Source organism: Stegostoma tigrinum, chromosome 13, assembly GCF_030684315.1.
Source record: "Stegostoma tigrinum isolate sSteTig4 chromosome 13, sSteTig4.hap1, whole genome shotgun sequence".
In the NCBI taxonomy this organism is placed as follows: domain Eukaryota; kingdom Metazoa; phylum Chordata; class Chondrichthyes; order Orectolobiformes; family Stegostomatidae; genus Stegostoma; species Stegostoma tigrinum.
The window spans coordinates 7,499,745-7,526,723 of NC_081366.1; the positions used below are offsets into that span (position 1 = coordinate 7,499,745).

The 26,979-nt window shown below is 40.3% G+C and overlaps 1 protein-coding gene across 1 annotated transcript in view; it reads right to left on the bottom strand.

Moving 5' to 3' along the window:
• Positions 1 to 3,568: 3,568 nt before the first annotated feature.
• The window catches only part of si:ch73-233f7.1 (uncharacterized protein LOC100537710 homolog), a 213,973-nt gene continuing 190,562 nt past the window's right edge, over positions 3,569 to 26,979 (bottom strand). Inside the window, exon 2 of the mRNA XM_048542955.2 lies at positions 3,569 to 4,812. Coding sequence (XP_048398912.1) covers positions 4,798 to 4,812 — 15 coding nt within the window. The 3' untranslated portion in view covers positions 3,569 to 4,797. The remainder of the gene's footprint in view (positions 4,813 to 26,979) is intronic.

Here is a 26,979-nt window from a genome sequence, read left to right on the forward strand (position 1 = left end):
GAGCAATCACAGCATGGTCGAATTTAAATTACAGATGGAGCATGAGAAGGTTAAATCCAGTACCTATGTCTTGTGCTTAAACAAAGGAAACTAGGAAGGAATGCGGAAGGAGTTAGCCAAGCTATTATGGGAGCAAACATTTTATGGTGTGTCAATTGAGGAACAGTGGAGGAATTTCAAAACAATTTTTCACAGTGTTCAGCAGAAGTATATTCCAGTGACAAGGAAGAACTGTAGGAAAAGAGACAGCCAGCCATGCATGTCTAAGGAAATAAAGGCAAGTATCAGATTGAAAATAAAAACGCATACAAAAAAGCAAACAGTAGTAGACTGGGAAATCTTTAAAAGCCAACAGAAAGCCACAAAAAACGTAATAAAGAAAAGTAAGATAGATTATGACAGTAAACTAGCTCAGAGTATAAAAACAGACAGCAAAAGTTTCTATAAATATGTAAATCATAAAAGAGTGGCAGAGGTAAACATTGGTCCTTTAGAGGACAAGAAGGCCAATTTAATAATTGGGAATGAGCAAATAGCCGCGACATTAAACCGTTATTTCGTGCCGGACTTCACAGTGTGAGACACAAATAACATGCCGTAAATTAATAGCAAGAAGGTTATAGCAGGTGAGGAACTAGAAACTATCATCATCACCAAAGAGGCAGTGCTGGGCAAGCTAATGGGGCTAAAGGTAGACAAGTCTCCTGGCCCTGATGAATTGCATCCCAGGGACTAAAAGAGGTGATGGCAGAAATAGCAAATGCACTAGTAATTATTTACCAAAATTCACTGGACTCTGAGGTGGTTCCTGCAGATTGGAAAATAGCCAATGTGATGCCACTTTTCAACAATGGAAGTAGACAAAAAGTGGGTAACTATAGGCCAGTTGGCTTAACTTCGGTAGTGGGGAAAATGCTTGAATCTATCAATATGGAAGAAATAGCAAGACATCTGGATGTAAATTCTCCCAGTGGGCACACCCAGCATGGGTTCATGAAGGGTAGGTCATGTTTCACTAATCTGGTGAAATTCTTTGAGGACATTACTTGCACAGTGGACAATGGGGAACCTGTGGATGTGGTATATCTGGATTTCCAGAAGGCATTTGACAAGGTGCTACATAAGATAACATTGCACAGTATCACAGGCAATGTATTTGCATAAATGTAGGATTGGTTGAACAATAGAAAGCAAAGTATAGGGGTAAATGGGTGTTTTCCTGGTTGGCGGTCAGTGGCTAGTGGTATGCCTCAAGGATCAGTGTTGGGACCTCAATTGTTTACAATTTACATAAGTGATTTGGAGCTGGGGACTAACTGTGATGTGTCAAAATTTGCAGATGACAATAAAGTGAGTGGGAGAACAAAATGTGCAGAAGACACTGAACATCTGCAGAAGGATATAGATAGTCTAAGTGAGTGGGCAAAGGTCTGGCAGATGGAGTACAAAGTTGAGAAGTGTGAGGTCATCCATTTTGGTAGGAATAGCAGCAAAATGGACTACATTTTAAATGGTGAAAACTTGCAGCATGCTGCTGTGCAAGGGGATTGGCTGTCCTTGTGCATGAATCACTGAAGGTAGGATTGCAGGTGCAGCAGGTGATTAAAAAGGCAAAAGGAATTTTGTCTGCCATTGCTCGAGGGCTGGAGGCCACACCTGGAGTACTGTGTGCAGTTTTGGTCTCCTTCCTTGAGAAGGGATATAGTAGCACTGGTGGGGGGTGGGGTGCAGAGGAGATTCACTCAGTTGATTCCAGAGTTGAGAGGATTGGATTATGAGGAGAGACTGAGTAGAGTGGGCTTATACTCATTGGAATTCAGCGGAATGAGGAGAGATCTTATACAAACATATAAGGTTATGAAGGGAATAGATAAAGTGGAGGCAGGGAGTTTGTTTCTGCTGGCAGGTGAAACTAGGACTAGAGAGCATCACCTCAAAATAAAGAGAAGCAGATGTAGGACTGAGGTCAAAGGCAACTTCTTCACCCCAAAGGGTTGTGAATCTGTGGAATTCCCTGCCCAGTGATGTGGTTGTAGCTACCTCACTGAATGTTTTTAAGGCAAAGCTAGATAAATTTTTGAACAGGAAAGGAATTAAGGGTTATGGTGAGTGGGCAGATAAGTGGAGCTGAGTCTCAAAGGTCAGCCATGATCTTATTAAATGGCGGGGCTGGCTCAAGGGGCCAGATGACCTACTCCTGCTCCTAGTTCTTATGTTCTTATGTTGTACGCTCCAGCCTTTGAAAAATGAAGGCCAGCACTTCATTGGCTTTCTTGACTACTTTTAGCTTCTGCTTGTGGCATTTTAAAGAACTATGTGCCTTACTATCCATATCTCATTGGAAATCCACTGCATTTAACGTTGCACCTTGTATAAAAACCATGATCTATCATTTTTTGATCCAAAATAGATAAATTTATACCTGCTTATATGATAATCCATCTGCCACAGCTTTGCTGATTCACCTAATCAATCAAAATCCTGCTACAGTTTTATGCAGTCAATATTGTCGACAATGCTGCCCAATTTAGTGTGTTAGAAAATTTAGATATTTGACTTGTTGTATTATCCAAGTCATTGATGAATATCGTGAATAATTGAGGTCCCAAATCAAATTCCTGCTAGACATCACAAGTCAGATCCTGCCAAATGAATACTCATCTATTACTCCAAACTTTGTTTCCTATCTCTCAACCAATGTCAGTAATTCGTCCTCAATTCTGCGGGTTTCTACCTTACCTAACAGTCTGTTGTGTGGGATTTTATTTAAAAAAACCTTCTGGAAGTGCATTTAAACAGCATACCTTACTTTGACTCAACTTTTCTCTCTCCAAGAACCTTTTTCCGTCTCTCGTCTTTACTAATGTAGTCGTTCATATTAATCAATCTTCTTCATCAACTAAATGGGACGCCATTTCCAGATATGGGGTCAGTTGTTCTACGATGAAGATACCCAGTTTCTAGCTCAGTTACAATGCCGCTTTGTCCGAAAAGCGGAATCAAATGAGATTTTTTTTCCTACATGAAACAAAGCTAAGATCAAAGAGGTTCCCGTCATAAACACCATCCATCACTGTCGCACCGTGAAGGCAATTGGTGCTAAATTGTGCTTGCAAAAACACGTCCGAAAGAACGCCCGGTACTTTCATCGTGAACAGACGTTCGGGTCCCAATAGCGACGAACACTAATTGCGAGTTGCAACGGCATCGGATTTGCGGGGAGTCTATTTACGCCTGCTTGCACAACTTTCTGAATGGCTCCGTGGGATCTCTTCCTTCTGGTCACCCAGGGACCTGTGGCTATCAGTCCCAGCCAGCTACAATCAAAATGTCCAATCAACGTTTAACATCTAGTTTCAATATGCTTCATGGTCGATTCTCTGTCCTTCCATTATTATTAATTCAGCTTAACCGAAGTTCTGCCGTCTGCGAAATAGCAGTACATTGCACCCTATTATAACCGCCAGAAAGAATAAAGACGCAAAGAACATGTTTATGGCAAACATTTATTAAAGCTAAAACAACTGCACATCACATACAAAACATCATTTACCATATTTACGTTTCATTTCGTTTGCAGAATGGTGACCTTAAAAGCAATATACAGATTTTTTTTTGCAAAGAAAATGCACGAGTTTAATTCTAGAAAATAAACGCGTTTTCTGTTGTAATTGACGCGTCGACGCAGGAACTTGCAACTTCTCGTATCGCGGCGTCTGATAGAAACATGGAGAGAATAGTTTATTTCAAGTATTCATTTGTAACTTGATGTTGCTTCTTTTAAAACACGATTTTAAGACAGTTCCTAAAGATGAGAATTGGTGAGTTTAACATATTTCTTTTTTCTCCTGGTAAAACCATGAAACTGCAAACCTTAAAACCAGTGAATCTCTGACATATCAGTATAACAGTGCAAATTCTTTATTGATATCTCTCAAACACTGCAATAAAATTAAGACTTAGCATCAGCCCGTTAAAGTGCAGCACGAATGTGCAAAAATAATCATTTCAATCGAGGCCACATAGAAGGCTGATCAGTTCGTCGCATTTCCGAGCCTGTTTGGGCTATTTTTTTCCCCAAATCATTGTACCATTCAAAACGTCTATGAAGATCATGCTATACTATAATGTTAAAATTCAATAATTTGCTACTTTTGATGAAAAAAGATGAATGACCATTGGATCACTAAGAACTGAGAGTTCCACAAATGCATGTAACTGTTCTTGGTTCTTTTTAAACATACCTTGGTATGCTTCTAATGATTAATAACACTGAACATTTCGAGAAATTATTTAATCCAAATCTTAGAGCATTCTGGCTGTTGTAAATGTCCTTCTTAAAATGCAGAGAAGACTGCAATAGTTCACAAAGAACAGACCTCGCATTCTCTCGGAGAATTTTGCATGGACAATAAAAACTGAATTTTCCAACGAAAAACATGTCCAGGTAATCAACCTGAAAAGGAGCCACAATTCGTCCAAAACAAAATTGAAGGACCCCGATTTCCAATGTTACTTTTTTACATTATCATCAATGATTCTCCCATTGAAGTTATCCTCAACGTAGGCTCCAATTGTTTTTATTTTTATCCACTTTCTTCTTAGGATCTTTAATACATGTCATGTTCTCCAAATGGATTGAGGTCGTAGCTTCTATCCATTAGTAGGTCGGCTGGATGGTAAGCTTGGCAACCCATCTTATAATAATGTACGTCCAATTGCTTGATCGTGGTTCCAAATTGTCCACAGCTCACAGACTGACCTTGGCTGACCGCTCCTGGGAATAGTGGCGTGTTATTACGCCATTATGGTCTGATTTGGATAAACATTTGCAAACATTATTATATGGATAGCATGTGCACCACAATCGTGAAAAATGTTATCTTTAAAACGTTTATTTTAAAATGTTTTCAATCTCCAAGAAATATCAAAAATTGAATACTATTTAATCCATGTAATATAGATTTAATACTTAGGGAACAGTAACTATTAATTGTCTAGAATTTTAATTGCCATGTTAAATATCCATCAAATATGTTGTTTAGCACTTAACCAAAAGTTACCTTCAACATCTTTAACAACCCAAGAAGGAAAAGCTTGCATTAAAATAGGTTTTAAATAACTTAGAACTTTCAAAACACTCTACAATAAAGTAAGCACATTTGAAATGTGGCCACCACTGTACTGTATGTAATCCCATTGCGAATTTTCACACAGCAGAGTCCAAGAAACAGTGATATGTATTGATCAAAACACTACATGGTATTCAAACACTGTATGTTGAAAAGTGCCATGGAAACTCTTACAGCTGCACGGGAAGGAAAACTTTACTCCGAAAGAGGAAACATATCTCTGATACTGTGTCATTTGCTTCATGCTATTTACATTAAAAATAAAATCAGCACAGATGATCTTGCTGAAGACTCCCAACAGGATTTAACATAATTGATTTTGACTTCCAAGTCATAATATCAGGGTGCTCCCCAATCAAAGCTAAACAAAAGCAATATTCCCTGAACTGTCAAATTTAAAATACATTTTAAAGCATTCCACTAACAATTTATGTACAAAATAAATTGGAATTGCATGAAAACTTCTCATAAACTATTTCATTAGACACCCCAGATAATGAAGAAAATGTTATTTCAAACTATCTGTCGACTCAGTTCACTTTCATTCAGGACTTGAGAATATTGAAGGTATAAAATGTTTCAGAAAGGTAGGAGGAATGAAAGAATAAGGTTCAGCTGTATTGATTAAGGGGAACATTACAATGCTCTCATTTGTGTGAAAGAATGTCACAGAGGGGTGAAGGGCAGAACTTACATAACTATAATTAAGAATCAATAAAAAAATGCAATTACATTCTTCAGTGTATTCTGTAGATCATTAACTGAAGGCAAGATTGAGAGGAATAAATCTAAGGAAATTCCTGAGAAGTATAATAATTTTGCAGTAATGATAATGAGGAGGTCAAATGATCCTATTATAGAATGAGATAGTAATGTTGTAATTGTTAATGAAGGACAATAATTTCAAAAGCTCAAAAGAATTATTGCTTCAATATACTTCTAATCTTACAAGAAAGGAGATATTGTTCAACCTAGTTTTTGGAAATAATGTGGACCAATGGAGTCAATATCAGATAGGGAATATTTTGTGATCACCATTTCCCAAGATTTAGGTTTGGTTTTGGAAAAGGACAATGAGCAATCTAGAGTAATAAAAAATAATTAGGAAAAGAATATATTCAATATGTTAGAAATAGATCTCTTTGGTTTTCTTCATCCTTTCATGGGATGTGGGCATCACTGACAAGGTCAGCATTCATTGTACACTGCTAATTGGCCATGAACTAAATGGCTTGCTGGGTCCTTTCAGAGTGCAGTTAAGAGTCAACCATGTTGCTTTGAACATGGAATCATATGTAGACTCAACAGTTTAAGGATGGAAAAGCTTTCACATTCAACATCATCAAGTTTAGCTTAGGTTTATTAACTAATTTCAAAATTCTACTGTGGGATTTGAAGCCCATGGCCCGAGACCATTTGTTTAGGCCACTTGATCTTCATAATCATAATGTATATAATAAATCTGGATAAAATGTGATTTCAGTTTCAACAGAAGAACTGCACTTTAAGAAGGATATGAAGATTTTAGAAGGACAGCAGAAAATATGAGAATGTTTCTAGAAATTAGGAACTTAGGGAAATATGAACTTAGCAACTAGTATAGGCCAGTCAGCTCTTCAAGCCTTCTGCCTTCCATTAGATCAAGGCTGACCTGTGGCCTAAGTCATACCCCTTAATATCTTTGCCTAACAAGAAATTATATATCTCTGGTTTAAAACTAATAACTGATCTAGTGTTAACTGTTGATTGTGCAAGAGAGTTCCAAACTTCTACCACACATTATCCACATCTCTCCAGAATGGTCTGATCATAATTTTTAGGCTATGTTTCCTGATCCAAGAATCTCAAACCAGTGGGAATAATTTATCTACCCTGACTTTCTGTTGTTATATTGAAGACTTTGATCAGATAAGCCCTTGACCTTCTAAAATCTAGACAAAATACACCGAATTTGCATAATCTTTCTTTGTAACCTTACCCTGTTGTCCAGGATTCATTCTTCTAAACCTATGCTGTAGTTCCTCCAAGGCCAGCATGTCCTTCCCAAGGTGTGGTGCCTAGATATGCTCACAGTACTCCAACAGCCCACAATGCCCCACAGTTACTTCAATAGATTAGAGAAAATGAAGCTTGGAAAAAGGAAAGTTGAGATTTAAAGAGTTTTCAGTTTTATAGGTGTTTGGGACAGATTATTTGAGTAGGAAGTGTTTCACTGGTGAATGCATTGGGAAACCGAGGTCATTGATTTAAGCTGATTGGAAATAGAAACATCAGTGGCGTCAGGAAAGTACTTTTATAGAGAGGCTGAGAGATAATGGGAACTGCAGATGCTGGAGAATCCAAGATAACAAAGTGTAGGGCTGGATGAACACAGAAGGCCAAGCAGCATCTAAGGAGCACCAAAGCTGATGTTTCAGGCCTTGACCCTTCATCAGAAAAAAAGGATGAATGGTCTAGGCCCAAAACGTCAGCTTTTGTGCTCCGAAGATGCTGCTTGACCTGCTGTGTTCACCTAGTCCCACACTTTTATATAGAGGCTGGTTGGGATCTTAATGCAATTCCTGAGACGCTGTTGGAGGCAGATTGAACTATCACTTTCAATAGAAAATTGGATTATCCTCTGTAGTCATAAAAATGCAGGGCTAAGTTGAAAAGTTAGTCAGTAGGCGAATTGCTCCTTTGGAGAATCAGTACAAACACAACTGACTCAAAGTTGTCCTATGCAAAAATTAATGCCCATGAGAAATGTAACAAAAAAAATTATTCTGCTGAGGTCTTTAGCATCATCTGCTGTTGGCTATTTCATTCATAATTTAAAGGATATTCACTCACATTAGTACAATATGTTCTAGGAAAATGGAAAAGAGGTGAACAAGATGTTTCACATGGCGTCTTTTTTCATTAACTGGGAGAGTTATATCTTTCAACACTTTAGCTGATCTGGCTTGCTTGACAGAGTGGCCCTGGGTTAGGAAGAGAAAATGTAATGGGGATTTTGGGCACTTGCCAATCATTGAATTAATTTTAATAGAGAAGGAAAATAGAGGGAAAAGAGAAAGGAAGAATAGAAGTGTACTTCTTTATGGTTGAATTCAGCAGTCGGCAAAGGAGGAGTTGAAAATGATTTCTGGCTTTCCTGTTTTATTGGAGTGTTCCTTGGGGCGCAAATTTGGGTGCAATTTTAATTTGTGGAAGGGACCTTCAATTTGTAATGGTGTTAGACTTCTGGCTGTTCTTGATGTTCATTCATTCCATTCTTCCTGTTTTTGAAATCCTTTGTCACCTTCAGATTCTGTCTATTCCATCACCGTCCTGAAATCATAATTTGTAAGGCACCTGTCCTTGAATGTTTTGCCAACACGTGCTCAACTACAGTATCCTGGTTTGAAAATTCTAGTTTACTTTAGTTTTGATGACTGTCTTCTCACCGTTTCTCCACAGAATGTTCCAAAGCATGCTACTTCTTGTTCATGTGTTATTGTCCTGCTGTCAGCCCAGACAGAAGTACAGGGCAACCCATTTATTTTGACCCCACACTCAAGTCAATGTGCAGCTTTTGTTGACCTCACAATAAGGTCTGGATCTTCACTCCCCTTCGTGAGGTGCAAATTGCAAAGACAAACTTGACCTCAACACACAGGTATAACCTGATGACTCCACAGTGGGGGAGTCCAAAATTAGAAGGCAGAGGTTTAAGAAGAGAGGGAAAAGGTTTCTCACACGGAGGGTGATGTGTGTAAGGAATAAGCTGCCCGACGAAGCGATAGGAGATGATTACAATATTTAAAAGGGAACTGTATGGGTATATGAATAGGATGGGTGAAGAGGAAAAGGGTCCAATGATGGCAAATGGGACCAGGTAAGATTAGGATGCCTGGTTCATGCTGATGAGTTGAACTGAAGGGTCAATTTCTATGCTCTATGACTCTATCCTGAAAGATTCTATTAGAACTAACCATGAAGCTTCGCCACTCTACTTAAGTGGAAAATAAAGTAAAATGACCCAAACTCATGATAATCACAATATAAGCTGAATTCATTCAAATGTTTACTATAGCATTCATGCAATTATATATAGATTTATTGAATATAGTTACTATTAGGATTTGTCTGAAATTTCATTGACATCTTGCTCACAATGCCAAAAACTGTCTGACCAAAGAAAGAATAACTGTTTATTATTATGTTTCACTATCTATTGATATATATAATCAATAACTTTTGTTGATGCTAAGTTCTTAGAGAACCCATGAAAAATGAAAGCATAAATATTTTTAATTTGACCTTTTGTAAATCTCACAAATGATTTGTGCTTTCTGATCACAATCTTACATCTTGTTGGCATTTACATTACGATGATAATAAACATATAAGGATTTCATTTATCATTCCAAAATACCTTCTATGAAGGGCATTCTTAAAACATTTCAATTGAAATCTCAAAATTTCATCTATTTGATGATGCTTGTATCAATTTGGTTAAGGCCGTTATTCTGGTAGCAAATTCACTTACCCCTCAATATCAATTATGTTGTGCATAGATTTTAAAAGAGCATCTCAGACCATTCTGTGGGAACCAGAAGAGCATTCTTCCACCTTCTGGTTCCTTTAAGTAGTACCTGTGGTGGCCGGTTGGTGGATATTCCATGGGTTGTCAATTAAAATTGCCTTTATAACCACCCTAAGACTGCATGAGTTAACTGTGTGGTGTTAAACTAATCATTTGGCTGGCCAAGAGTGAAGAAAACAGACAAGTGTGGGATACAGGAAGTGAAGATTTACAAAGCAAGAGGATATGACAGCATTATGGGTTGCTGTTTAGATAATGATTCGTAAATAGAGTGGAACAGTGGCTCAGTGGTTAGCACTGCTGCCTCACAACACCGCTGACTGGGGCTCAATTCCAACTGCGAACTGTCTACGTGGAGTTTGCACATTCGCCCTGTTGGTTCCTTCTGGGTGCTCCGGTTTCCTCCCACAGTCCAGTGATGTGCAGGCTAAATGGATTGGCCATGCTAAATTGCCCATAGTGGCCAGGAATGTGTAGATTAGGTGTATCAGCCATGGGAAATGCAGGGTTAAAGAGAAAGGGTTCAGATATCAGTCCAGGGTGGGATGCTTATCGGACGGTCAGCATGGACTTGTTGCGCTGAATGTTTCCACAGTGTGAGGATTCTATGATTCCAGGACAGAAAGGGACTGAGTATACAAACATAGAAAAACAGCAGTAAATTGGGAAAAATTATTTGCTCTTTATTTGAATGCTTGTGGTGTTTGAAGCAAAATAAATTAATTAATGGCACATTAATGGTTCTGACCTTATAGCCATCACCAAGACACAGTTATAAGGAGATCAAAGCTGGGAACTAAGATTTTCAGTAGTATGTGACTTCCAGAAAGAACGAGAAGAAAGGAAATGGTGGTGGGGTTTCATTGTTCGCAAAAGACGAATTAATGTGATACCAAGAAATTGTCTTGTATCAGAAGACCGAGAAACGATATAGGTAGAGATAAAAAATCAAAAGGAGAAGAAACAGTCTAGACACAGTAGTCTAGATACATAACAGTAGGCATATGGTGAGTTAGAGAATAAATCATGACATAAAGAGGGGCTAAAACAAAGGCAGTGCAACAGTCATGGGTGACTTCAATCATCACGCGGCTTGCAAGTCAGCGCATGGAGAAGAATTCATACAGTGCATTCAGGACAGTTTCCTAGAACAATATGTTCTGAACCCAAACAGTGAGCAGGCTATTTTGGATCTGATGATGAGTAATGAGACAGGTTTAATAAATAATGTCAAAATAAAAGATCCCCTCAGAAAAAATGATAACGTCATGGTAGAATTTAGCATTCAGCTTGGGAGGGAGGAACTTGCATTGGAAACAAATGTGTTAAACTTAAATAAGACTAGTTCCTAAGGAATAAGGGCAGAGTTAATTGCAATGAAGAGAGAAAGCAGTTTAGCAGCAAAGGTGGTTGAGGAACAATCACAGACATTTAAGAAAATAGTTTATGGTTCACAGTAAAGGAGGAAAAAGTTTTCTGGAAAGGGGTTGATGAGCAAGTTATGGATAGCACCAGATCAAAAGGAAAAAGAGGTAATTTGACAAATATTCGTGGTAAACCAGAGGGTTGTGACTTTTTTTCAAAAACATCAAAAAAAACCCAAAAAAAAATGAGGGTGAGGATATACTTTGAGGGTAAACTTGCAAGCAATGCAGACAACAAGAAGCTCTTTAAATGACTAAAGGGAAGAGAAAAGGCAGAGAGAGTTTTCAAGAAGAAGTCTGACAAAAAAGAAAGGGGAAACAGAAAACAGTAGAGGAATTGAGTAAATTATTTGTATTAATCTTTGCAGTAAAAGACACTAATAAAATTGCAAAATTAATTCATAATCAAGGCAAGAAGGAAGAGAGGAAATAAATACAATAGCAACTATTAGGGAAAAACAGTGCTAGGGAAGCTAATGAGGCTAAATACTAATAGGTCCCCTGGATCTGATGGAATACATTCTAGGATATTAAAAAATGTTGCTACTGGATGTGCTGACAATACAGCTCCAAGAATCCTTTGATTCTGGAAAATATCAGAGAAGTGTAAAACTGCCAATGTAACACATTATTTAAAAAGAGAAGATATCAAAAAACACTTTAGGCCAGTTAACTTACCTCAAGTTTAGGAAATAGCTTTTATAAGGGATATAATAGCAGAGCATTTAGAACTACATAACATGATCAAGCAGAATCACCTGGCATCATGAAGGGATAATCGTACCGAGCAAATTTACTAGAATTCTTTGAGGAGGTAAGAAGCAGCATAGATAAATGGTGAGCAGTGAACATAATATATTTTTCAGAAGTCATTTGATAAGCTACATGAAGTCATGGACGATCATGGAAGGTTAGGAAAGTCCTTGTAATGAGAGGACTTGAGCAGGATTTCACATCGAATGGTAGAATTCTATAACAGAGATGGAGATTACCATTGTGTCCATGAGGCTCATTGTAATAGCTACTCAACTAGACCCTCTCCCATTTTTTTTATGCAAGAAGATTGCAAATTATCTAGTTCCTATTTTACAGTCACATTTGAATCTAATGCCACCGTAACTTTTCAGCAATGTTTTCTAGATGCCAACACTGACTGCGTAAATACTTTATCCTGAATGGCAAAGACAGGAACAGTCATCCAGCTGTGAAAGCCAAGGCTCCAAAACTGCTGGTAAAGATGAACCAGCCAGTAAAGAATATTAAAAATGTTGCTTTACCACCTGAATTGATTTTCTTAAGAACACTCACCAGTCAAACACTTTCATGCATTTAAAAGGACACTCAACTTCTCCTTTATTCTAAGCTTTTCTTTAGTGTAAGCTTTGAAAGCCTACTAATTGTTTAATTTTTATGTAAACATAAAAAGAAATTCCAAAAGAAACACAAAAATCATTTTTCCTTTAACTTCCCTCTGGTTGGATTGCCAATTACTAAAATGGAGCCAAGATAATGGGAACTGCAGATGCTGGAAAATCCAAGATAACAAAGTGTGGAGCTGGATGAACACAGCAGGCCAAGCAGCATCTCAGGAGCACAAAAGCTGACGTTTCTGGCCTTGACCCTTCATCAGAGAGATGAAGGCTCGAGGCCCGAAACGTCAGCTTTTGTGTTCCTGAGATGCTGCTTGGCCTGCTGTGTTCATCCAGCTTCACACTTTGTTATCTTAACTAAAATGAAGCCCTTTGCTCTTTGGCCCCTTGACAAATTGAACCTCCAGTTCCATGAATATACTCCTCAAGATTGTGAAGACCTCTAGAAAATCTCCTCTCCACCTCTTCTTTAAAAAGCTCAGCTTCAACATCTCCAATCTACCAATATAAGTACAGTCGCTCACTGTCAGAATCATTCTGGTCAATGTATCATGCATGTCCTATGATGTCTTCACAGCCTACCTAAAGTGCAGTGCCAGCACTAGAAAGTTCAGAGAGAACCAGGGTTTTATATAAGGGATGACCATATCTTCTTTGTATTTATTTTCTATGCCTCAGTTTCTAAAGCCTAGGTTCATGTACACTTTCATTTAAACCAAAATAGGGTGGCTGCTGGACATCTGAAATAAAAGCAGAAATTGCTGGAGTAACTTTATACATGTAACTTTTTCATTTTGTACATTAATGATCTAGATGAAGGAACTGAGGGTATTCTGGCTAAATTTGCAGATGATAATTCGATAGGCAGAGGGACAGGTAGTATCGAGGAAGATGGGAGGGTGCAGAAGGATTTAGACAGTTTAGGAGAGTGGGTAAAGAAATGGTAGATGGAATACAACATGGGAAACTGTGAAGTCATGCACTTTGGTAGAAAGAATAGAAGCATAGACTATTTTCTAAATGGGGAGAAATTCACAAATCTAATAAAGGGGCATTGAATGAATAAAGATATTAAGGTTCTAGGCAAGAATAAAACAGATTTTTTTTAGATGTAGACAACTTGTTTCAACTGAATCTCTTAATCAATATAAAGAGAGTAGGGACATTCTTAAGAGAGAAATCAGTAAGGCAAAAAAAGGATATGAGATAGCATTGGCAGATAAGGTTAAGGATAATCCAAAGAGATTCTACAAATACATTAACAGCCAGAGGGTAACTAAAGAGGGGGTTGGGCCTCTTAAAGATCAAGGAGGTAGTTTTTTTCTTCAACTCCAGGAAATGGGAGCAATACTAAATGAATATTTCGAGTCAGTTTTTACTGCGTAGAAAGAAATGGAATCTAGATGGTGCAGAGAAATATATGTTGATGTTTTAAAAATAGTTCACATTGCAGAAGAGGAGGTTGGAGAGGTCTTCGAGAATATAATGGTGGATAAATCTCCGGGATCTGATCTAATGTATCCCGGAATGTTGTGGGAAGTAAGGAAAGAAGTTATGGGACCCCTGGCAGGAATATTTGCATTTTCCATAACTACGGGCGATGATTGGAGGATAGCTAATTTCATGCCTTTATTTAAATCAGGTTGTAAGTAGAAACCAGGTAACTATAGACCTATGACTCTGACTTTGGTTGTGAGTAAATTGTTGGAAGTGATTATAAAAGATATGATTTATGGACATTCAGAGAGGCAAAAATTGATTAAAGATAGTCAGCATGATTTTGTGCAAGGAAAATCATGTCTCACAAACTTGACTGAGCTTTTTGAGGAAGTTACCAAAAAGATTGATGATGGTAGAGCAGAGAACATTGTAACGCATGGTAGGCTAACTAGTGAAGTTAGGTCACATAGGATTCCGGCTGAGCTTGCTAATTGTGTACATAATTGGCTTAAGGGCAGCAGACAATGATTAATGGTGGAGGTTTGCTTTTCAGACTGGTGGCTTATGACCAGTGGTGTTCCAAAGGGATTGGTTCTGAGTCTTTTGTTTGTCAGTTATATAGATGATTTGGATGGGAATACAGAAAGCATGGTCAGTAAGATTGTGAATGACACCAAAATTAGTCACATTATAGACAGTGAAGAAGGCTTTCTAAGATTACAGAGGGATCTTGATCAAATGGGTCAATGGGCCAAAAAATGGCAAATGGAGTTCAAACTGGATTAATGTAAAGTATTGCATTCTGGTACAACAAACAAGGGTAGGGTTTATACAATTAGTGGTAGGGCCTTAGATAGTGTTGTAGAACAGAGGGACCTAGGGGTGCTGGTACTTAATTCTTTGAAGTTTGTGTCATATAGACAGGATGGTTAAAAAGGTATTTGGCATGCTTGCCTTCATTGCTCGGTCCGTTGAGTATAGCAGTTCGGACATTATGTTAATTTTGTACAGGATATTGATGAGGCCAGTTCTGGAATACTGTGTCCAGTTCCAGTCACCCAGTTATAGGAAGTATATTAACAAGCTGGAGAGGGCTCAGAAGACATTTACTAGGATGTTGCCGGGTATGGACGGTTTGAGTTATAAGGAAAGCTTGGATACGCTGGGACATTTTTCCACTGGAGCATAGGAAATTGAGAGGTGACCTGATAGATGTTACAAAATAATGAGAGATATTGATAGAGTAGATGGTAGTTGTCTTTTTGCTCCCTAAAATGGGGAATGTTAAGACTAGGGGACATAATTTAAGGAGAGGGGAGTGAGATTTTAAAAAGACATAAGAGGCAATTTTTTTACATAGAGGGTGGTTTGCGTGTGGAATGAAGCTCCTGATGAAGTGGTGAATGTGGGTACAATTACAACATTTAAAGGACATTTGGATGGATATGTGAAAAGGAAAGGTTTGGAAGGATATGAGCCAGGAGCAGGTAGGTTGGACTAGTTTAGTTTGGGATTATGTTTTGCGAGGACTGCTTGGATTGAAGGGACTGTTTCTGCACTGTACAACTCTATGCCTCTATGATCTGTGAAATGCAAAGGGACTTGGGAATCTAGCCCAGGATTCTCTGAAGGTTAACTTGCAGGTTGAGTCAGTAGTTCAAAAGGCAAGCACAATGTTAGCATTTATTTCAAGACGACTCGAATATAAAATGCTTTATAAGATTCGGGTGAGATCATATTTAGAATATTGTGACCAATTTTGGGCCCCATACCTCAGGACGAATGTACTGGCCACATTGTGGATCCAGAGGAGGCTCTTGGGAATGACCACAGGAATGAAAGGCTGAACAAATGAGGAATGTTTGAGGACTCTGGTCTATACACAATGGAGTTTATAAAGATGGGGGATCTAATTGAAACTTACTGAATACAGAACAGTCTTGATACAGTGGGTGTTGGGAAGATGTTTCCATTAGCAGGAGAGACTAGGGCCCAATGGCACAGCCTTAGAGCAAAGAGAAGACCCTTATGAACAGAGTTGAGGAGAAACTTCACCCAGAGAGTGGTGAATCTATGGAACTCACTACCACAGAAGGCAATAGAGACCAGGTCAATGAGTAGATTTAAGACAGAGATAGATAGTTTCTTGATTGTCAAGAGGATCAGTTACAGGAAGAAAATGGGAGAATGGGGATGAGAAACTTATCAGCCTTGATTGAATGGCAGAGCAGACTCAATGGGCTGAATGGTATAACTTATGCTCCTATGTGTTATGGTCTCATGGAAACTCAACAGAATACAAAGCACTGAAGAAGAATCACTGGGCTTGAAACATTTACTGTTACTCTTACCAAGTTTCTCCAAACCATTTTTTGTTTAATTTCAAATTTGATTCTATGAGTTAATAGTTAGTTTATAAACTGCCCCACCAACTTCATTAATTTGTGCATTTATCCATCCAGATCCTTCAGTCACAGCACACCTTGAAAATAGTACCCTTGATGTTGTGATCAGAGATAATGGGAACTGCAGATGCTGGCGAATCCGAGATAATAAAGTGTGGAGCTGGATGAACACAGCGGGCCAAGCAGCAACTGAGGAGCACAAAAGCTGATGTTTCAGGCCTAGGCCCTTCATCAGAAAAGGGGGATGGGGAGGGGATTCTGAAATAAATAGGGAGAGAGGGGGAGGCGGACCAAAGATGGATGGAGGAGAAGAGTATAAGTGGAGAGGAGAGTATAGGTGGGGAGGTGGGGAGGGGATAGGTCAGTCCAGGAAGGACGGACAGGTCAAGGCGGCGGGATGAAGTTGGTAGGTAGGAAATGGAGGTGTGGCTTGAGGTGGCAGGAGGGGATAGGTGAGAGGAAGAACAGGTTAGGGAGGCGGGTATGAGCTGAGCTGGTTCTGGGATGCAGTGGGGGGAAGGGAGATTTTGTATTTTGTTTCTCCTTTGTTCCCACTAAAATGAATCACTTCATACTTTCCTGCATTAAATTCATCTATCGCTCAACCTATTGCACCACCCTGCCAAGACATCAAAGGGCCATTGGAATGAGTTCTACAACAAATGAAGGATGTGCTGTAGGGACAGGTGTAATGTTTTTACAACACTAATAATATTTTTAGAGAGTTTATTGAAGCACTAAGAAATGGTGTAAAATGAATGGGGTTTCAGAGGCTGCTGAAGTTGTGCGAAATCTATGCCTGAGGCCAGGGGCACAGCACAATTAACTAAGAGGCAAAACACTGCAGATACTCAAAATCCAAAGTAAAATCAGAAATTTCTAAATAAAAAAGATAGCAGGTCACACACATCAGTGGAGTAAACAGCAGAATTAAAGAGAATCTCAGCGGGTCTGGCAGCATCTGTGGAGAGAGTAACAGAATTAGCATTTCAAGTCTGCACTCAAAACCTGTCTGCAGCCTTTGACGTGGTTGATCATAACATCATCCTCCAATGTATTGCTACGTTTGCCCAGCTAGGTGAAAATACTCTCGCTTGATTCCATTCTTCTGTATATAAACATAAGCCAAGAATCATCTTTCAGTTCTGAAGAGTCATTCCAGACTCAAAACATTACCTTGCCTCTCTCTCTACAGATGCTGCCAGAGCAGCAGAGTTTCTTCATTACTCTTTCTGTTTCAGAATCCTAGCACGTGCTGAACCAGATTGTTTACAGCTCTCATGTCATACCCGACTCTAAAATGGACTTTGAACTGTAAAGCCATGCCATCACTGAACTACCTACTTCCATCTCTGTAACATCACCTGACTCTTCCCATTTTTCAGCTCACCGATTAATGAACCTCTCATCCCTGCCTTTATCATTTCTACTTTTACCATTCCAACAAACAGATGAAGTGCCAGCAGACTGGAGGTTAGCTAATGTTGTGCCACTGCTTAAGAAAGGAAAAGCCAGGGAGCTAAACATCGATGGTGAACAAGTTATTGAGAGGAATCCTGAGTGATAGGATTTACATGTATTTGGAAAAGTAAGGACTGATTAAGGATAATCAACATGGCTATGCACATGTGAAGTCATATCTCACTAACTTTATTGAGTTTTTTGAAGAAGTAATGAAGAGGATTATTGAGAGCAGAGCAGTGAACTAGATCTATATAAAACTGTAAGAAGGTGTTCAACAGGGTTCCTTTTGGTAGACTGGTTAGCAAGGTTAGATCATATGGAATACAGGGAGAACTAGCCATTTGGATACAGAACTGGCTTGAAGTTGGAAGAAAGAGGGTGGTGGAGGAGGGTTGCTTTACAGCTTGGAGGCCTGCAACCAGAAGTGTGCCTTAAGGATCAGTGCTGAGTCCACTGCTTTTTGTCATTTATATAATAGAATTGGAAATGAACATTGGAGGTATGATTAGTAACTTTCCAGATGACACCAAATTGGAGGTGTAGTGGACAGTGAAGAAGGTTACCTCAGAGCATAATGGGATCTTGATCAGATGGGCCAATGAGCTGAGCAGTGGCAGATGGAGTTTAATTTAGATAAATGTAAGGTGCTTCATTTCGGAAAGGCAAATCAGGGCAGGACTTATACACCTAATGGTAAGGTCCTGGAGTGTTGCTGAACAAAGTGATCGTGGAGTGCAGGTTCATAGTTCCTTGAAAGTGGAGTTGCAGGCAGATGGGATGCTTAAGAAAACATTTCATATACTTGCGTTTATTGGCCAGTGCATTGAGTACAGGAGTTGGGAGGTCATATTGTGGCTGTTCAGGACATTAGTGAGGTCACTTTTGGAATATTGTGAGCAATTCTGGTCACCCTGCCAGAGGGAGGATGTTGTGAAACTTGAAAGGGTTCAGAAAAGATTTACAAGGATGTTGACAGGGTTGCGTGCTTTAAGCTATAGGGAGAGGCTGAATATCCTAGGGTTATTTTCCCTGGAGTGTTGAAGGCTGAGGGGTGACCACATGAGGGGCATGAATAAGTAAATAGACATGGTATTTTCCCAGGGCAAGAGAGTCCAAAACTAGAAGGCATAAGCTTAAGGTGAGAGGGGAAAGATTTAAAAGGGACGTATGGGGCAACTTTTTCGTTGAGAGGATGGTGCATGCAGCATTTACTGCAGACCTGTTTACAAGCTGTTATCCTTCCTCCACTTTAACAACAACTTGTATTCATTTAACAACTTCAATGGAATTGAATTTCAGGGAATAAGCAACATTTGACACTGATTCAAATAAATTGATATTGGATTTTTAGGCAAAGGTTTTCTTAAAGGGGTAGCATTAAAGAAGTGTCTTAAAGAAGGAAAGATATTTGGTGAAAATTAACAATGAATTTCTAGAGTCTAGAGCAAAGAAAAATGAAGAAATGGTTACCAATTGCTCCCAACTTAAAACTGGAATTTTTGCTAGGCTAGGATTAGACGTGTGAGGATCTTTCTAATGATTATGGGTCTGGAACTACATAGAGGTAGGGTTGAGGTCATGTAAAGATTTGCAAAGAAAATAGAATTTCTGAATTGAGGTATTGCTTCAACAGAAAACAGTGCAGATCATTAAGTGTGGGGTTCATTGATCATCACAAATTTGTCTGAGAAAGAACATAAGTAACAGTTTGAATGAATTTAATTTCATGTAGGGAAGAATGTAGGAAGCTAGTCATAGAGATGTAAAGTGCAGAAACAAACCCTTCAGTCCAACTCATCCATACTGAAAAGGTATCCTAGGTAAATCTAGTTCTATGGAATGACCTGCCAGAAGAAGCACAACATTTAAAAGGCATCTGGACTTGTATATGAACTGAAAGGCCTTTGAGGGATATGGGCCAAATGGTGAAAAATGGAACAAGATTTATCTGGGATATATTTTCAGCATGGATGAGTTGGACTGAAGAGTCTGTTTATTAATGACTTGGATGAGGGGATTGAAGGATGGGTCAGCAAGTTTGCAGACGACACGAAGGTTGGAGGTGTCGTTGACAGTATAGAGGGCTGTTGTAGGCTGCAGCGAGACATTGACAGGATGCAGAGATGTGCTGAGAGGTGGCAGATGGAGTTCAACCTGGATAAATGCGAGGTGATGCATTTTGGAAGGTCGAATTTGAAAGCTGAGTACAGGATTAAGGATAGGATTCTTGGCATTGTGGAGAAACAAAGGGATCTTGGTGTGCAGATACATAGATCCCTTAAAATGGCCACCCAAGTGGACAGGGTTGTTAAGAAAGCATATGGTGTTTTGGCTTTCATTAACAGGGGGATTGAGTTTAAGAGTTGTGAGATCTTGTTGCAGCTCTATAAAACTTTGGTTAGACTGCACTTGGAATATTGCGTCCAGTTCTAGTCACCCTATTATAGGAAAGATGTGGATGCTTTGGAGAGGGTTCAGAGGAGGTTTACCAGGATGCTGCCTGGACTGGAGGGCTTATCTTATGAAGAGAGGTTGACTGAGCTCGGACTCTTTTCATTGGAGAAAAGGAGGAGGAGAGGGGACCTAATTGAGGTATACATGATAATGAGAGGCATAGATAGAGTTGATAGCCAGAGACTATTTCCCAGGGCAGAAAAGGCTAACACGAGGGGTCATATTTTTAAGCTGGTTGGAGGAATGTATAGAGGGGATGTCAGAGGTGGGTTCTTTACACAGAGAGTTGTGAGAGCATGGAATGCGTTGCCAGCAGCAGTTGTGGAAGCAAGGTCATTGGGGACATTTAAGAAACTGCTGGACATGCATATGGTCACAGAAATTTGAGGGTGCATACATGAGGATCAATGGTCGGCACAACATCGTGGGCTGAAGGGCCTGTTCTGTGCTGTACTGTTCTATGTTCTATGTATAAGATTAAAGTCATTCAAACTGTTACTTACGTCCTTTCTCAGACAAATTTGTGTTGGTCAATGAACCCCACTCTTAATGATCTGCACTGTTTCCTGTTGAAGAAATACCTCAATTCAGAAATTCTATTTTCTGTCCAAATCTTTACATGACCTCAACCCTACCTCCATGTAGTTCCAGACCTATAATCATAGAAAGATATGCACACGTCTAATTCTAGCCTAGCAAAAATTCCAGTTTTAAGTTGGGAGCAATTGGTAACCATGTCTTCGTTCTTCTTTGCTCTAGTCTCTAGAAATCCATTGTTAATTTTCCCCAAAATCTGAGTCCTTCTTTAAGACACTTCTTTAATGCTACCCCTTTAAGAAAACCTTTGCCGAAAAACCCAATTTCAATTTATTTGGTTCAGTGTCAAATTTTGCTTATTCCATGAAATTCAATTCCATTGAAGTTGGTAAATGAATACAAGTTGTTGTTAAAGTGAAGGAAGGATAACAGTTTGAAAACAGGTCTGCAGTAAATGCTAACACCTGGCAGCTGTCTCAGCATTTCAAAAAAATCAAATCAATTCAGCAAATAAGTCAGTGAATTCGCAAACTATATAAAATCAATGAGATAATTAGAATTATTAATAAATACTAGAACTATGCTATAATTGCAGTGGACATAAAGGGAACTCAGGCAGTGGATTATTATCACAGCTCTTAAATGGCAGGGTGTTCAAGATAGTTGCTCCAAGGCAAATCCGCATGAACAGGTTTAGGATGTGAAAGGAAAGGTGCAATTTCTGGTTTGCATTAGAAGTTACCAAACTTCACCAAAGTGAAAATAAGTTAACAAGCTTGAGACAGTACATAGAGAAAAATAAGAATTGTTGGATATTAATTTTGGATATTTATTATCTCAATATAAAACTTAATAAAGGAAATATTTCTAAAATAAAGTTCAAACAGTTATCCAATTTTCCTATAAAAACATGTAACAATGCCTGCAGCAAACTGTCTATTGGTAAAATCAATTTTAGGTCATTCAAAGTGCAAGGGCTACTCTGTCAACCCATTTTACATCTCATCTATGTTTTGACTGAATTGAATTAGTTTTATTGAATTAGCTTTATTGTCACATGTACTCAAATTAGTACAGTAAAAAGTTTACAGTTGCCATGATACATTGCCATTTCAGGGACAAAGGTACTGAAGATCCAATTCTTAGGAAATAAAATAAACAGAAAAGTTAAAAAAGAAATAGACCAGTATTATAGGTCACTGGGATAAAATATCAGCCTGACTTTCAGGAAAAGGATTAATAGGTTGCTAATTGGGTATCACGGACATGGCTCTAGCACATCTGACCAATTTTTAACACTGAATGGCGAAATTTCTCCTGCTATGTCTTTTTACCTTTGTGAAAACAATCAGGTTGAAGAACTCATTGCAATGAATTTTTTTGCAGTTCTCTTTATCAGACTCTTTTTAATTTTCTTGTAACTTTAGAAAATGTAGTTTCCAATGTCTGGCATCATCATGGTGAATTGTCATTGTAGAATCCTTTTGGGATTCCAGCCAAGATATTAAAATGGTGCTCAAAACAACTATTTAATTCATTCTACTCTTGCATTCCGAGACAATTCATCATAATTCCTTTACTCTGGCCATCAATGCCACTATTTTGAGAATATTGTTTCAACCACTTATCTGCACATGTTCAACCTTTCAGGCAATGGTTAATGTAAACTTGGAAATCTCGCCATCTATCTGCACCCTTCAAGTCTTTTCCACATTCTGCAATGTATTTGCATGAATCTTTCATTCCTATCATTGATTGCATCATAAATAATTTAACAAATAATTGAATTGCATGTGTATGATTTGCATAGACTCGAAAAGATAAAGATTCTAACACGTCTCCGCTGCACATAATATTCAAACAGAAAATGCCGAAAATACTCAATAGGCCAAGCAGCATCTGTGTAGATGGAAACAAAGTTACATTGGATTTTACCATGTTTGTTTCATGTCCTAAATATCAGATCTTAATGGAGGTCCAAAGCCTGCACTTGTCAGCTACAGGGCTGATACAGCAGTCTTCAGGGAGGAGACCTTGCAACTGATCTCTTGATTCAACTCCTTTTCATTGGGGTGGCAGATCCATGATGCTGTTGATGAGTTGAGAGTCTCAGCCTCCTCACCAGGAGAGGTGGACCCTGCTGGTGCAAGTCACAAATTTGCAGAAGTGAACACAAACTATGCCAACACTGAAATGAAAGGGTAGCACTCCATCAAATTGATGGGATATACCCACAATTGGTGCCTGCTTGCTCACAGGCCCTACGATGGCTCTGAAGATCCCAGACTTAGTGCCTGAGGATGTTGCCTCCACTGATTGGTGGCGTCCTCACATGGGCTGCCATGGAGGCCAAAATGTTGATGCAGCTGCAGCCATCATTGAGATGACAGCAAGCCCCACTCTCAACTTAAGCAAAGAAGATTTCCCAGCGGAAGGAATGCTACAGGGGATCATTCTGAGGCAGTTCACCCATACCGTCCTGTCTCAACTTCATCCTATCTCAGAGCAACACGAACTCAGCCTAACATTTTGGAGCGATCAATCATCAGAAATGTTAGATAACAAGGTGTGGAGCTCGATGAACACAGCAGGCCAAGCAGCATCAGAGGAGCAGGAAGGCTGATGTTTCAGGCCTGGACCCTTCTAAGAAATGGGGGAAGGGAAGGGGATTCTGAAATAAATAGAGAGAGGGGGGGAGACTGATGGAAGATGGATAAAGGAGAAGATAGGTGGAGAGGTGACAGACAGGCCAAGGAGGTGGGGATGGAGCCAGTAAAGGTGAATGTAGGTGGGGAGTTATGGTGGGGGTAGGTCAGTTTAGGGAGGACAGACAGTTCAAGGAGACCGCAAGAGGCTGGTGGGTAGGAGTGGGCTTGGGGCTTGAGGTGGGAGGAGTGGATAGGTGGGAGGAAGAACAGACACGTTGGGGAGGCAGGGATGATCTGGGCTGGTTTCAGGATGCAGTCAGGGGATGGGATATTTTGAAGCTTGCGAACTCCACATTGATACCATTGGGCTGCAGGTTTCCCAAGTGAAATATTAGGTACTGTTCCTGCAACCTTTGGGTGGCACCGTTGTGGTACTGGAGGAAGCCCAGGATGGATATGTCGTCCAAGGAGTGGGAGGGGGAGTTGAAATGGTTCACGACTGGGAGGTACACTCGCTTGTCACGAACCAAACATGGGTGTTTCACAAAGCGGTCTCCAAGCCTCCGCTTGGTTTCCCTGATGTAGAGGAGGCCACATCAGTAACAGCAGGTATCGTATACCACATTACCAGATGCACGGGTGAACATTTACTTGATGTGGAAGGTCTTCTTGGGGCCTGGAATGGAGGTGAGGGGGGAAGGAGGTGTCGCTGCAGGTGCACTTCCTGTGGTTGCAGGGAAAAGTGCCAGGGGTGGTGGGGCTGATGGGGAGCGTGGAGTGGACAAGGTAGTCACGGAAAAAGTGGTCCCTTCGGAAAGCAGATGAGGATGGGGAGGGAAAATTGTCTTTGGTAGTGGGGTCAGATTGCAGATGGCAGAAGTGCCAGAGGATGATGCGTCAGATCCAAAAGTTGATGGGGTGGTACGTGAGGATGAGGGGTAATTCTGTTTTGGTTGTTATTGCGGGGAGAGGGTGTGAGGGATGAGTTGCAGGAAATGTGGGATACATAGTCAAGGCCATTTCAACCACTGTGGAGGGGAAGTTGTGGTCCTTGAAAAACGAGGACATCTGGGATCTCTAGGATTGGAATGTCTCATCTCAGGAGCAAATGGGGCAGAGGCAAAGGAATTGGGAATAGGGGATGGCATTTCTGCAGGAAGGTGGGTGGGAGGAGGTGTATTCTCGGTAGCCGTGGGAGGCGGTAGGCTTGAAATGGATGTCGGTTTCCAGGTGGTTGCCAGAGATGGAAACAGGGTGGTCCAGGAAGGAGAGAGAGGTATCGGAGATGGTCCAGGATGAACTTAAGGTTGGGGTGGAAGGTGTTAGTGAAGTGGATGAACTGTTTGCGGTCCTTGAGGGAGCACAAGGCGGCGCCGATACAGTCATCGATGTAATAAAGGAAGAGGTGGGGGCTAGGACCAGTGTAGCTTTGGAAGAGGGATTGTTCCCTTATCCTACAAAGAGGCAGGCATAGCTTGGGCCCATGCGGGCACCCAGCGACACCCCCTTTGTCTGTAGGAAGTGGGAGGAATTGAAGGAGAAGTTGCTAAGTGTGAGGACAAGTTCAGCTAAGCAAATAAGGGTGTCAGTGGAGGGGGACTGGTCGGGCCTGCAGGACGGCAAGAAGCAGAGGGCCTTTAGGCCTTCTGCATGGGGAATGCAAATGTATAGGGACTGGATGTCCAATCAGAAATATTAACTCTGTTTCACTCTTCACAAATGCTTTTTGCCCTCATAATGAGGATTTCCAGGATCTCCTGTTTTTACTTCATATTTCCTCATTGTTTTCTTATTGTGTCACATAACATTACGATTGAATATTCTATTAGTTAAAACCTAGTGTTCTATGTTCTACCCATTTCTACCATGAACAGATCCAGGAGATCTTTCCAAACAACTGCTCAGCAGTTAAGGTAACACACAGAAGTAACATACTAATGCAGACAACATACATCTGAGGAGTTCAAGCTTAATTTTTTTTTCAATTTAGATTTTATTGACACATGTGCTCAGGTACAGAAGTGCAGGAGTACACTGAAAAGTGTATAATGTTGCCCAAGTGGCGCCATCTTCGGTGCCTGGGCAAAAACAAAGTTGGAAGAGAAACTAGTGTTAAAACGTTAAGATCATGAGGTCCTAAATGTGTCCCAATTCTCTTGACTCATTATCATTCACATTTTTCAATGGATAATGCAGAAGCAGGACAACAAAATGTGAGGCTGGATGAACACAGCAGGCCAAGCAGCATCTCAGGAGCACAAAAGCTGACGTTTCGGGCCTAGACCCTTCATCAGAGAGGGGGATGGGGTGAGGGTTCTGGAATAAATAGGGAGAGAGGGGGAGGCGGGCCGAAGATGGAGAGAAAAGAAGATAGGTGGAGAGAGTATAGGTGGGGAGGTAGGGAGGGGATAGGTCAGTCCAGGGAAGACGGACAGGTCAAGGAGGTGGGTTGAGGTTAGTAGGTAGATGGGGGTGCGGCTTGGGGTGGGAGGAAGGGATGGGTGAGAGGAAGAACAGGTTAGGGAGGCGGACACAGGTTGGACTGGTTTTGGGATGCAGTGGGTGGAGTGGAAGAGCTAGGCTGGTTGGATGCAGTGGGTGGAGTGGAAGAGCTGGGCTGGTTGAATGCAGAAGCAGCATCAGTTTTATCCTGTGGTTCTTCATTAATATATGCCACTTCACCAGAAGGTGGCAATGTTACACCACATGGACTGAAATGTAAATACATAGCTGGAATTGCAAAGTAACTTGTCTCTGTTATCAGCAAACGACAGAATTGTGTGAATGCAAATAGCTACATTATTTCAGGATATTCATAAACTAAGCTGTACATACTGTTTCTAACTTGCTATAATTCTTTAACTCAGGCAACTGGTACTTCTTTTGAAGATCTCTCTTCATATCTAGGTTATCTCTGAACATATCTCTGCTAAGAAGAACATGAGTAGTTTTGTCTTAGAGATAATGGGAACTGCAGATGCTGGAGAATCCGGGATAACAAAGTGTGGAGCTGGATGAACACAGCAGGCCAAGCAGCATCTTAGGAGCACAAAAGCTGATGTTTCGGGCCTAGACCTTTCATCAGAAAAGGGGGAGGGGGAGAGGATTCTTAAATAAATATGGAGAGAGGGGGAGGCGGATCGAAGATGGATAGAGGAGAAGATAGGTGGAGAGGAGCCAGACAAATTAAAGAGGCGGAGATGGAGCCAGTAAAGGTGAGTGTAGGTGGGGAGGTAGGGAGGGGATAGGTCAGTCTGGGGAGGACGGACGGGTCAAGGGGGCGGGATGAGGTTAGTAGGTAGGAGATGAAAGTGGGGCTTGAGGTGGGAAGATGGGATAGGTGAGAGGAAGAACAGGTTAGGGAGGCGGGGACGAGCTGGGCTGGCTTTGGGATGCAGTAGGGGAGGGGAGATTTTGGAGCTTGTGAAATCCACATTGATACTGTTGGGCTGCAGGGTTCCCAAGCAGAATGTGAGTTGCTGTTCCTGCAACCTACGGGTGGCATCATTGTGGCACTGCAGGAGGCCCATGATGG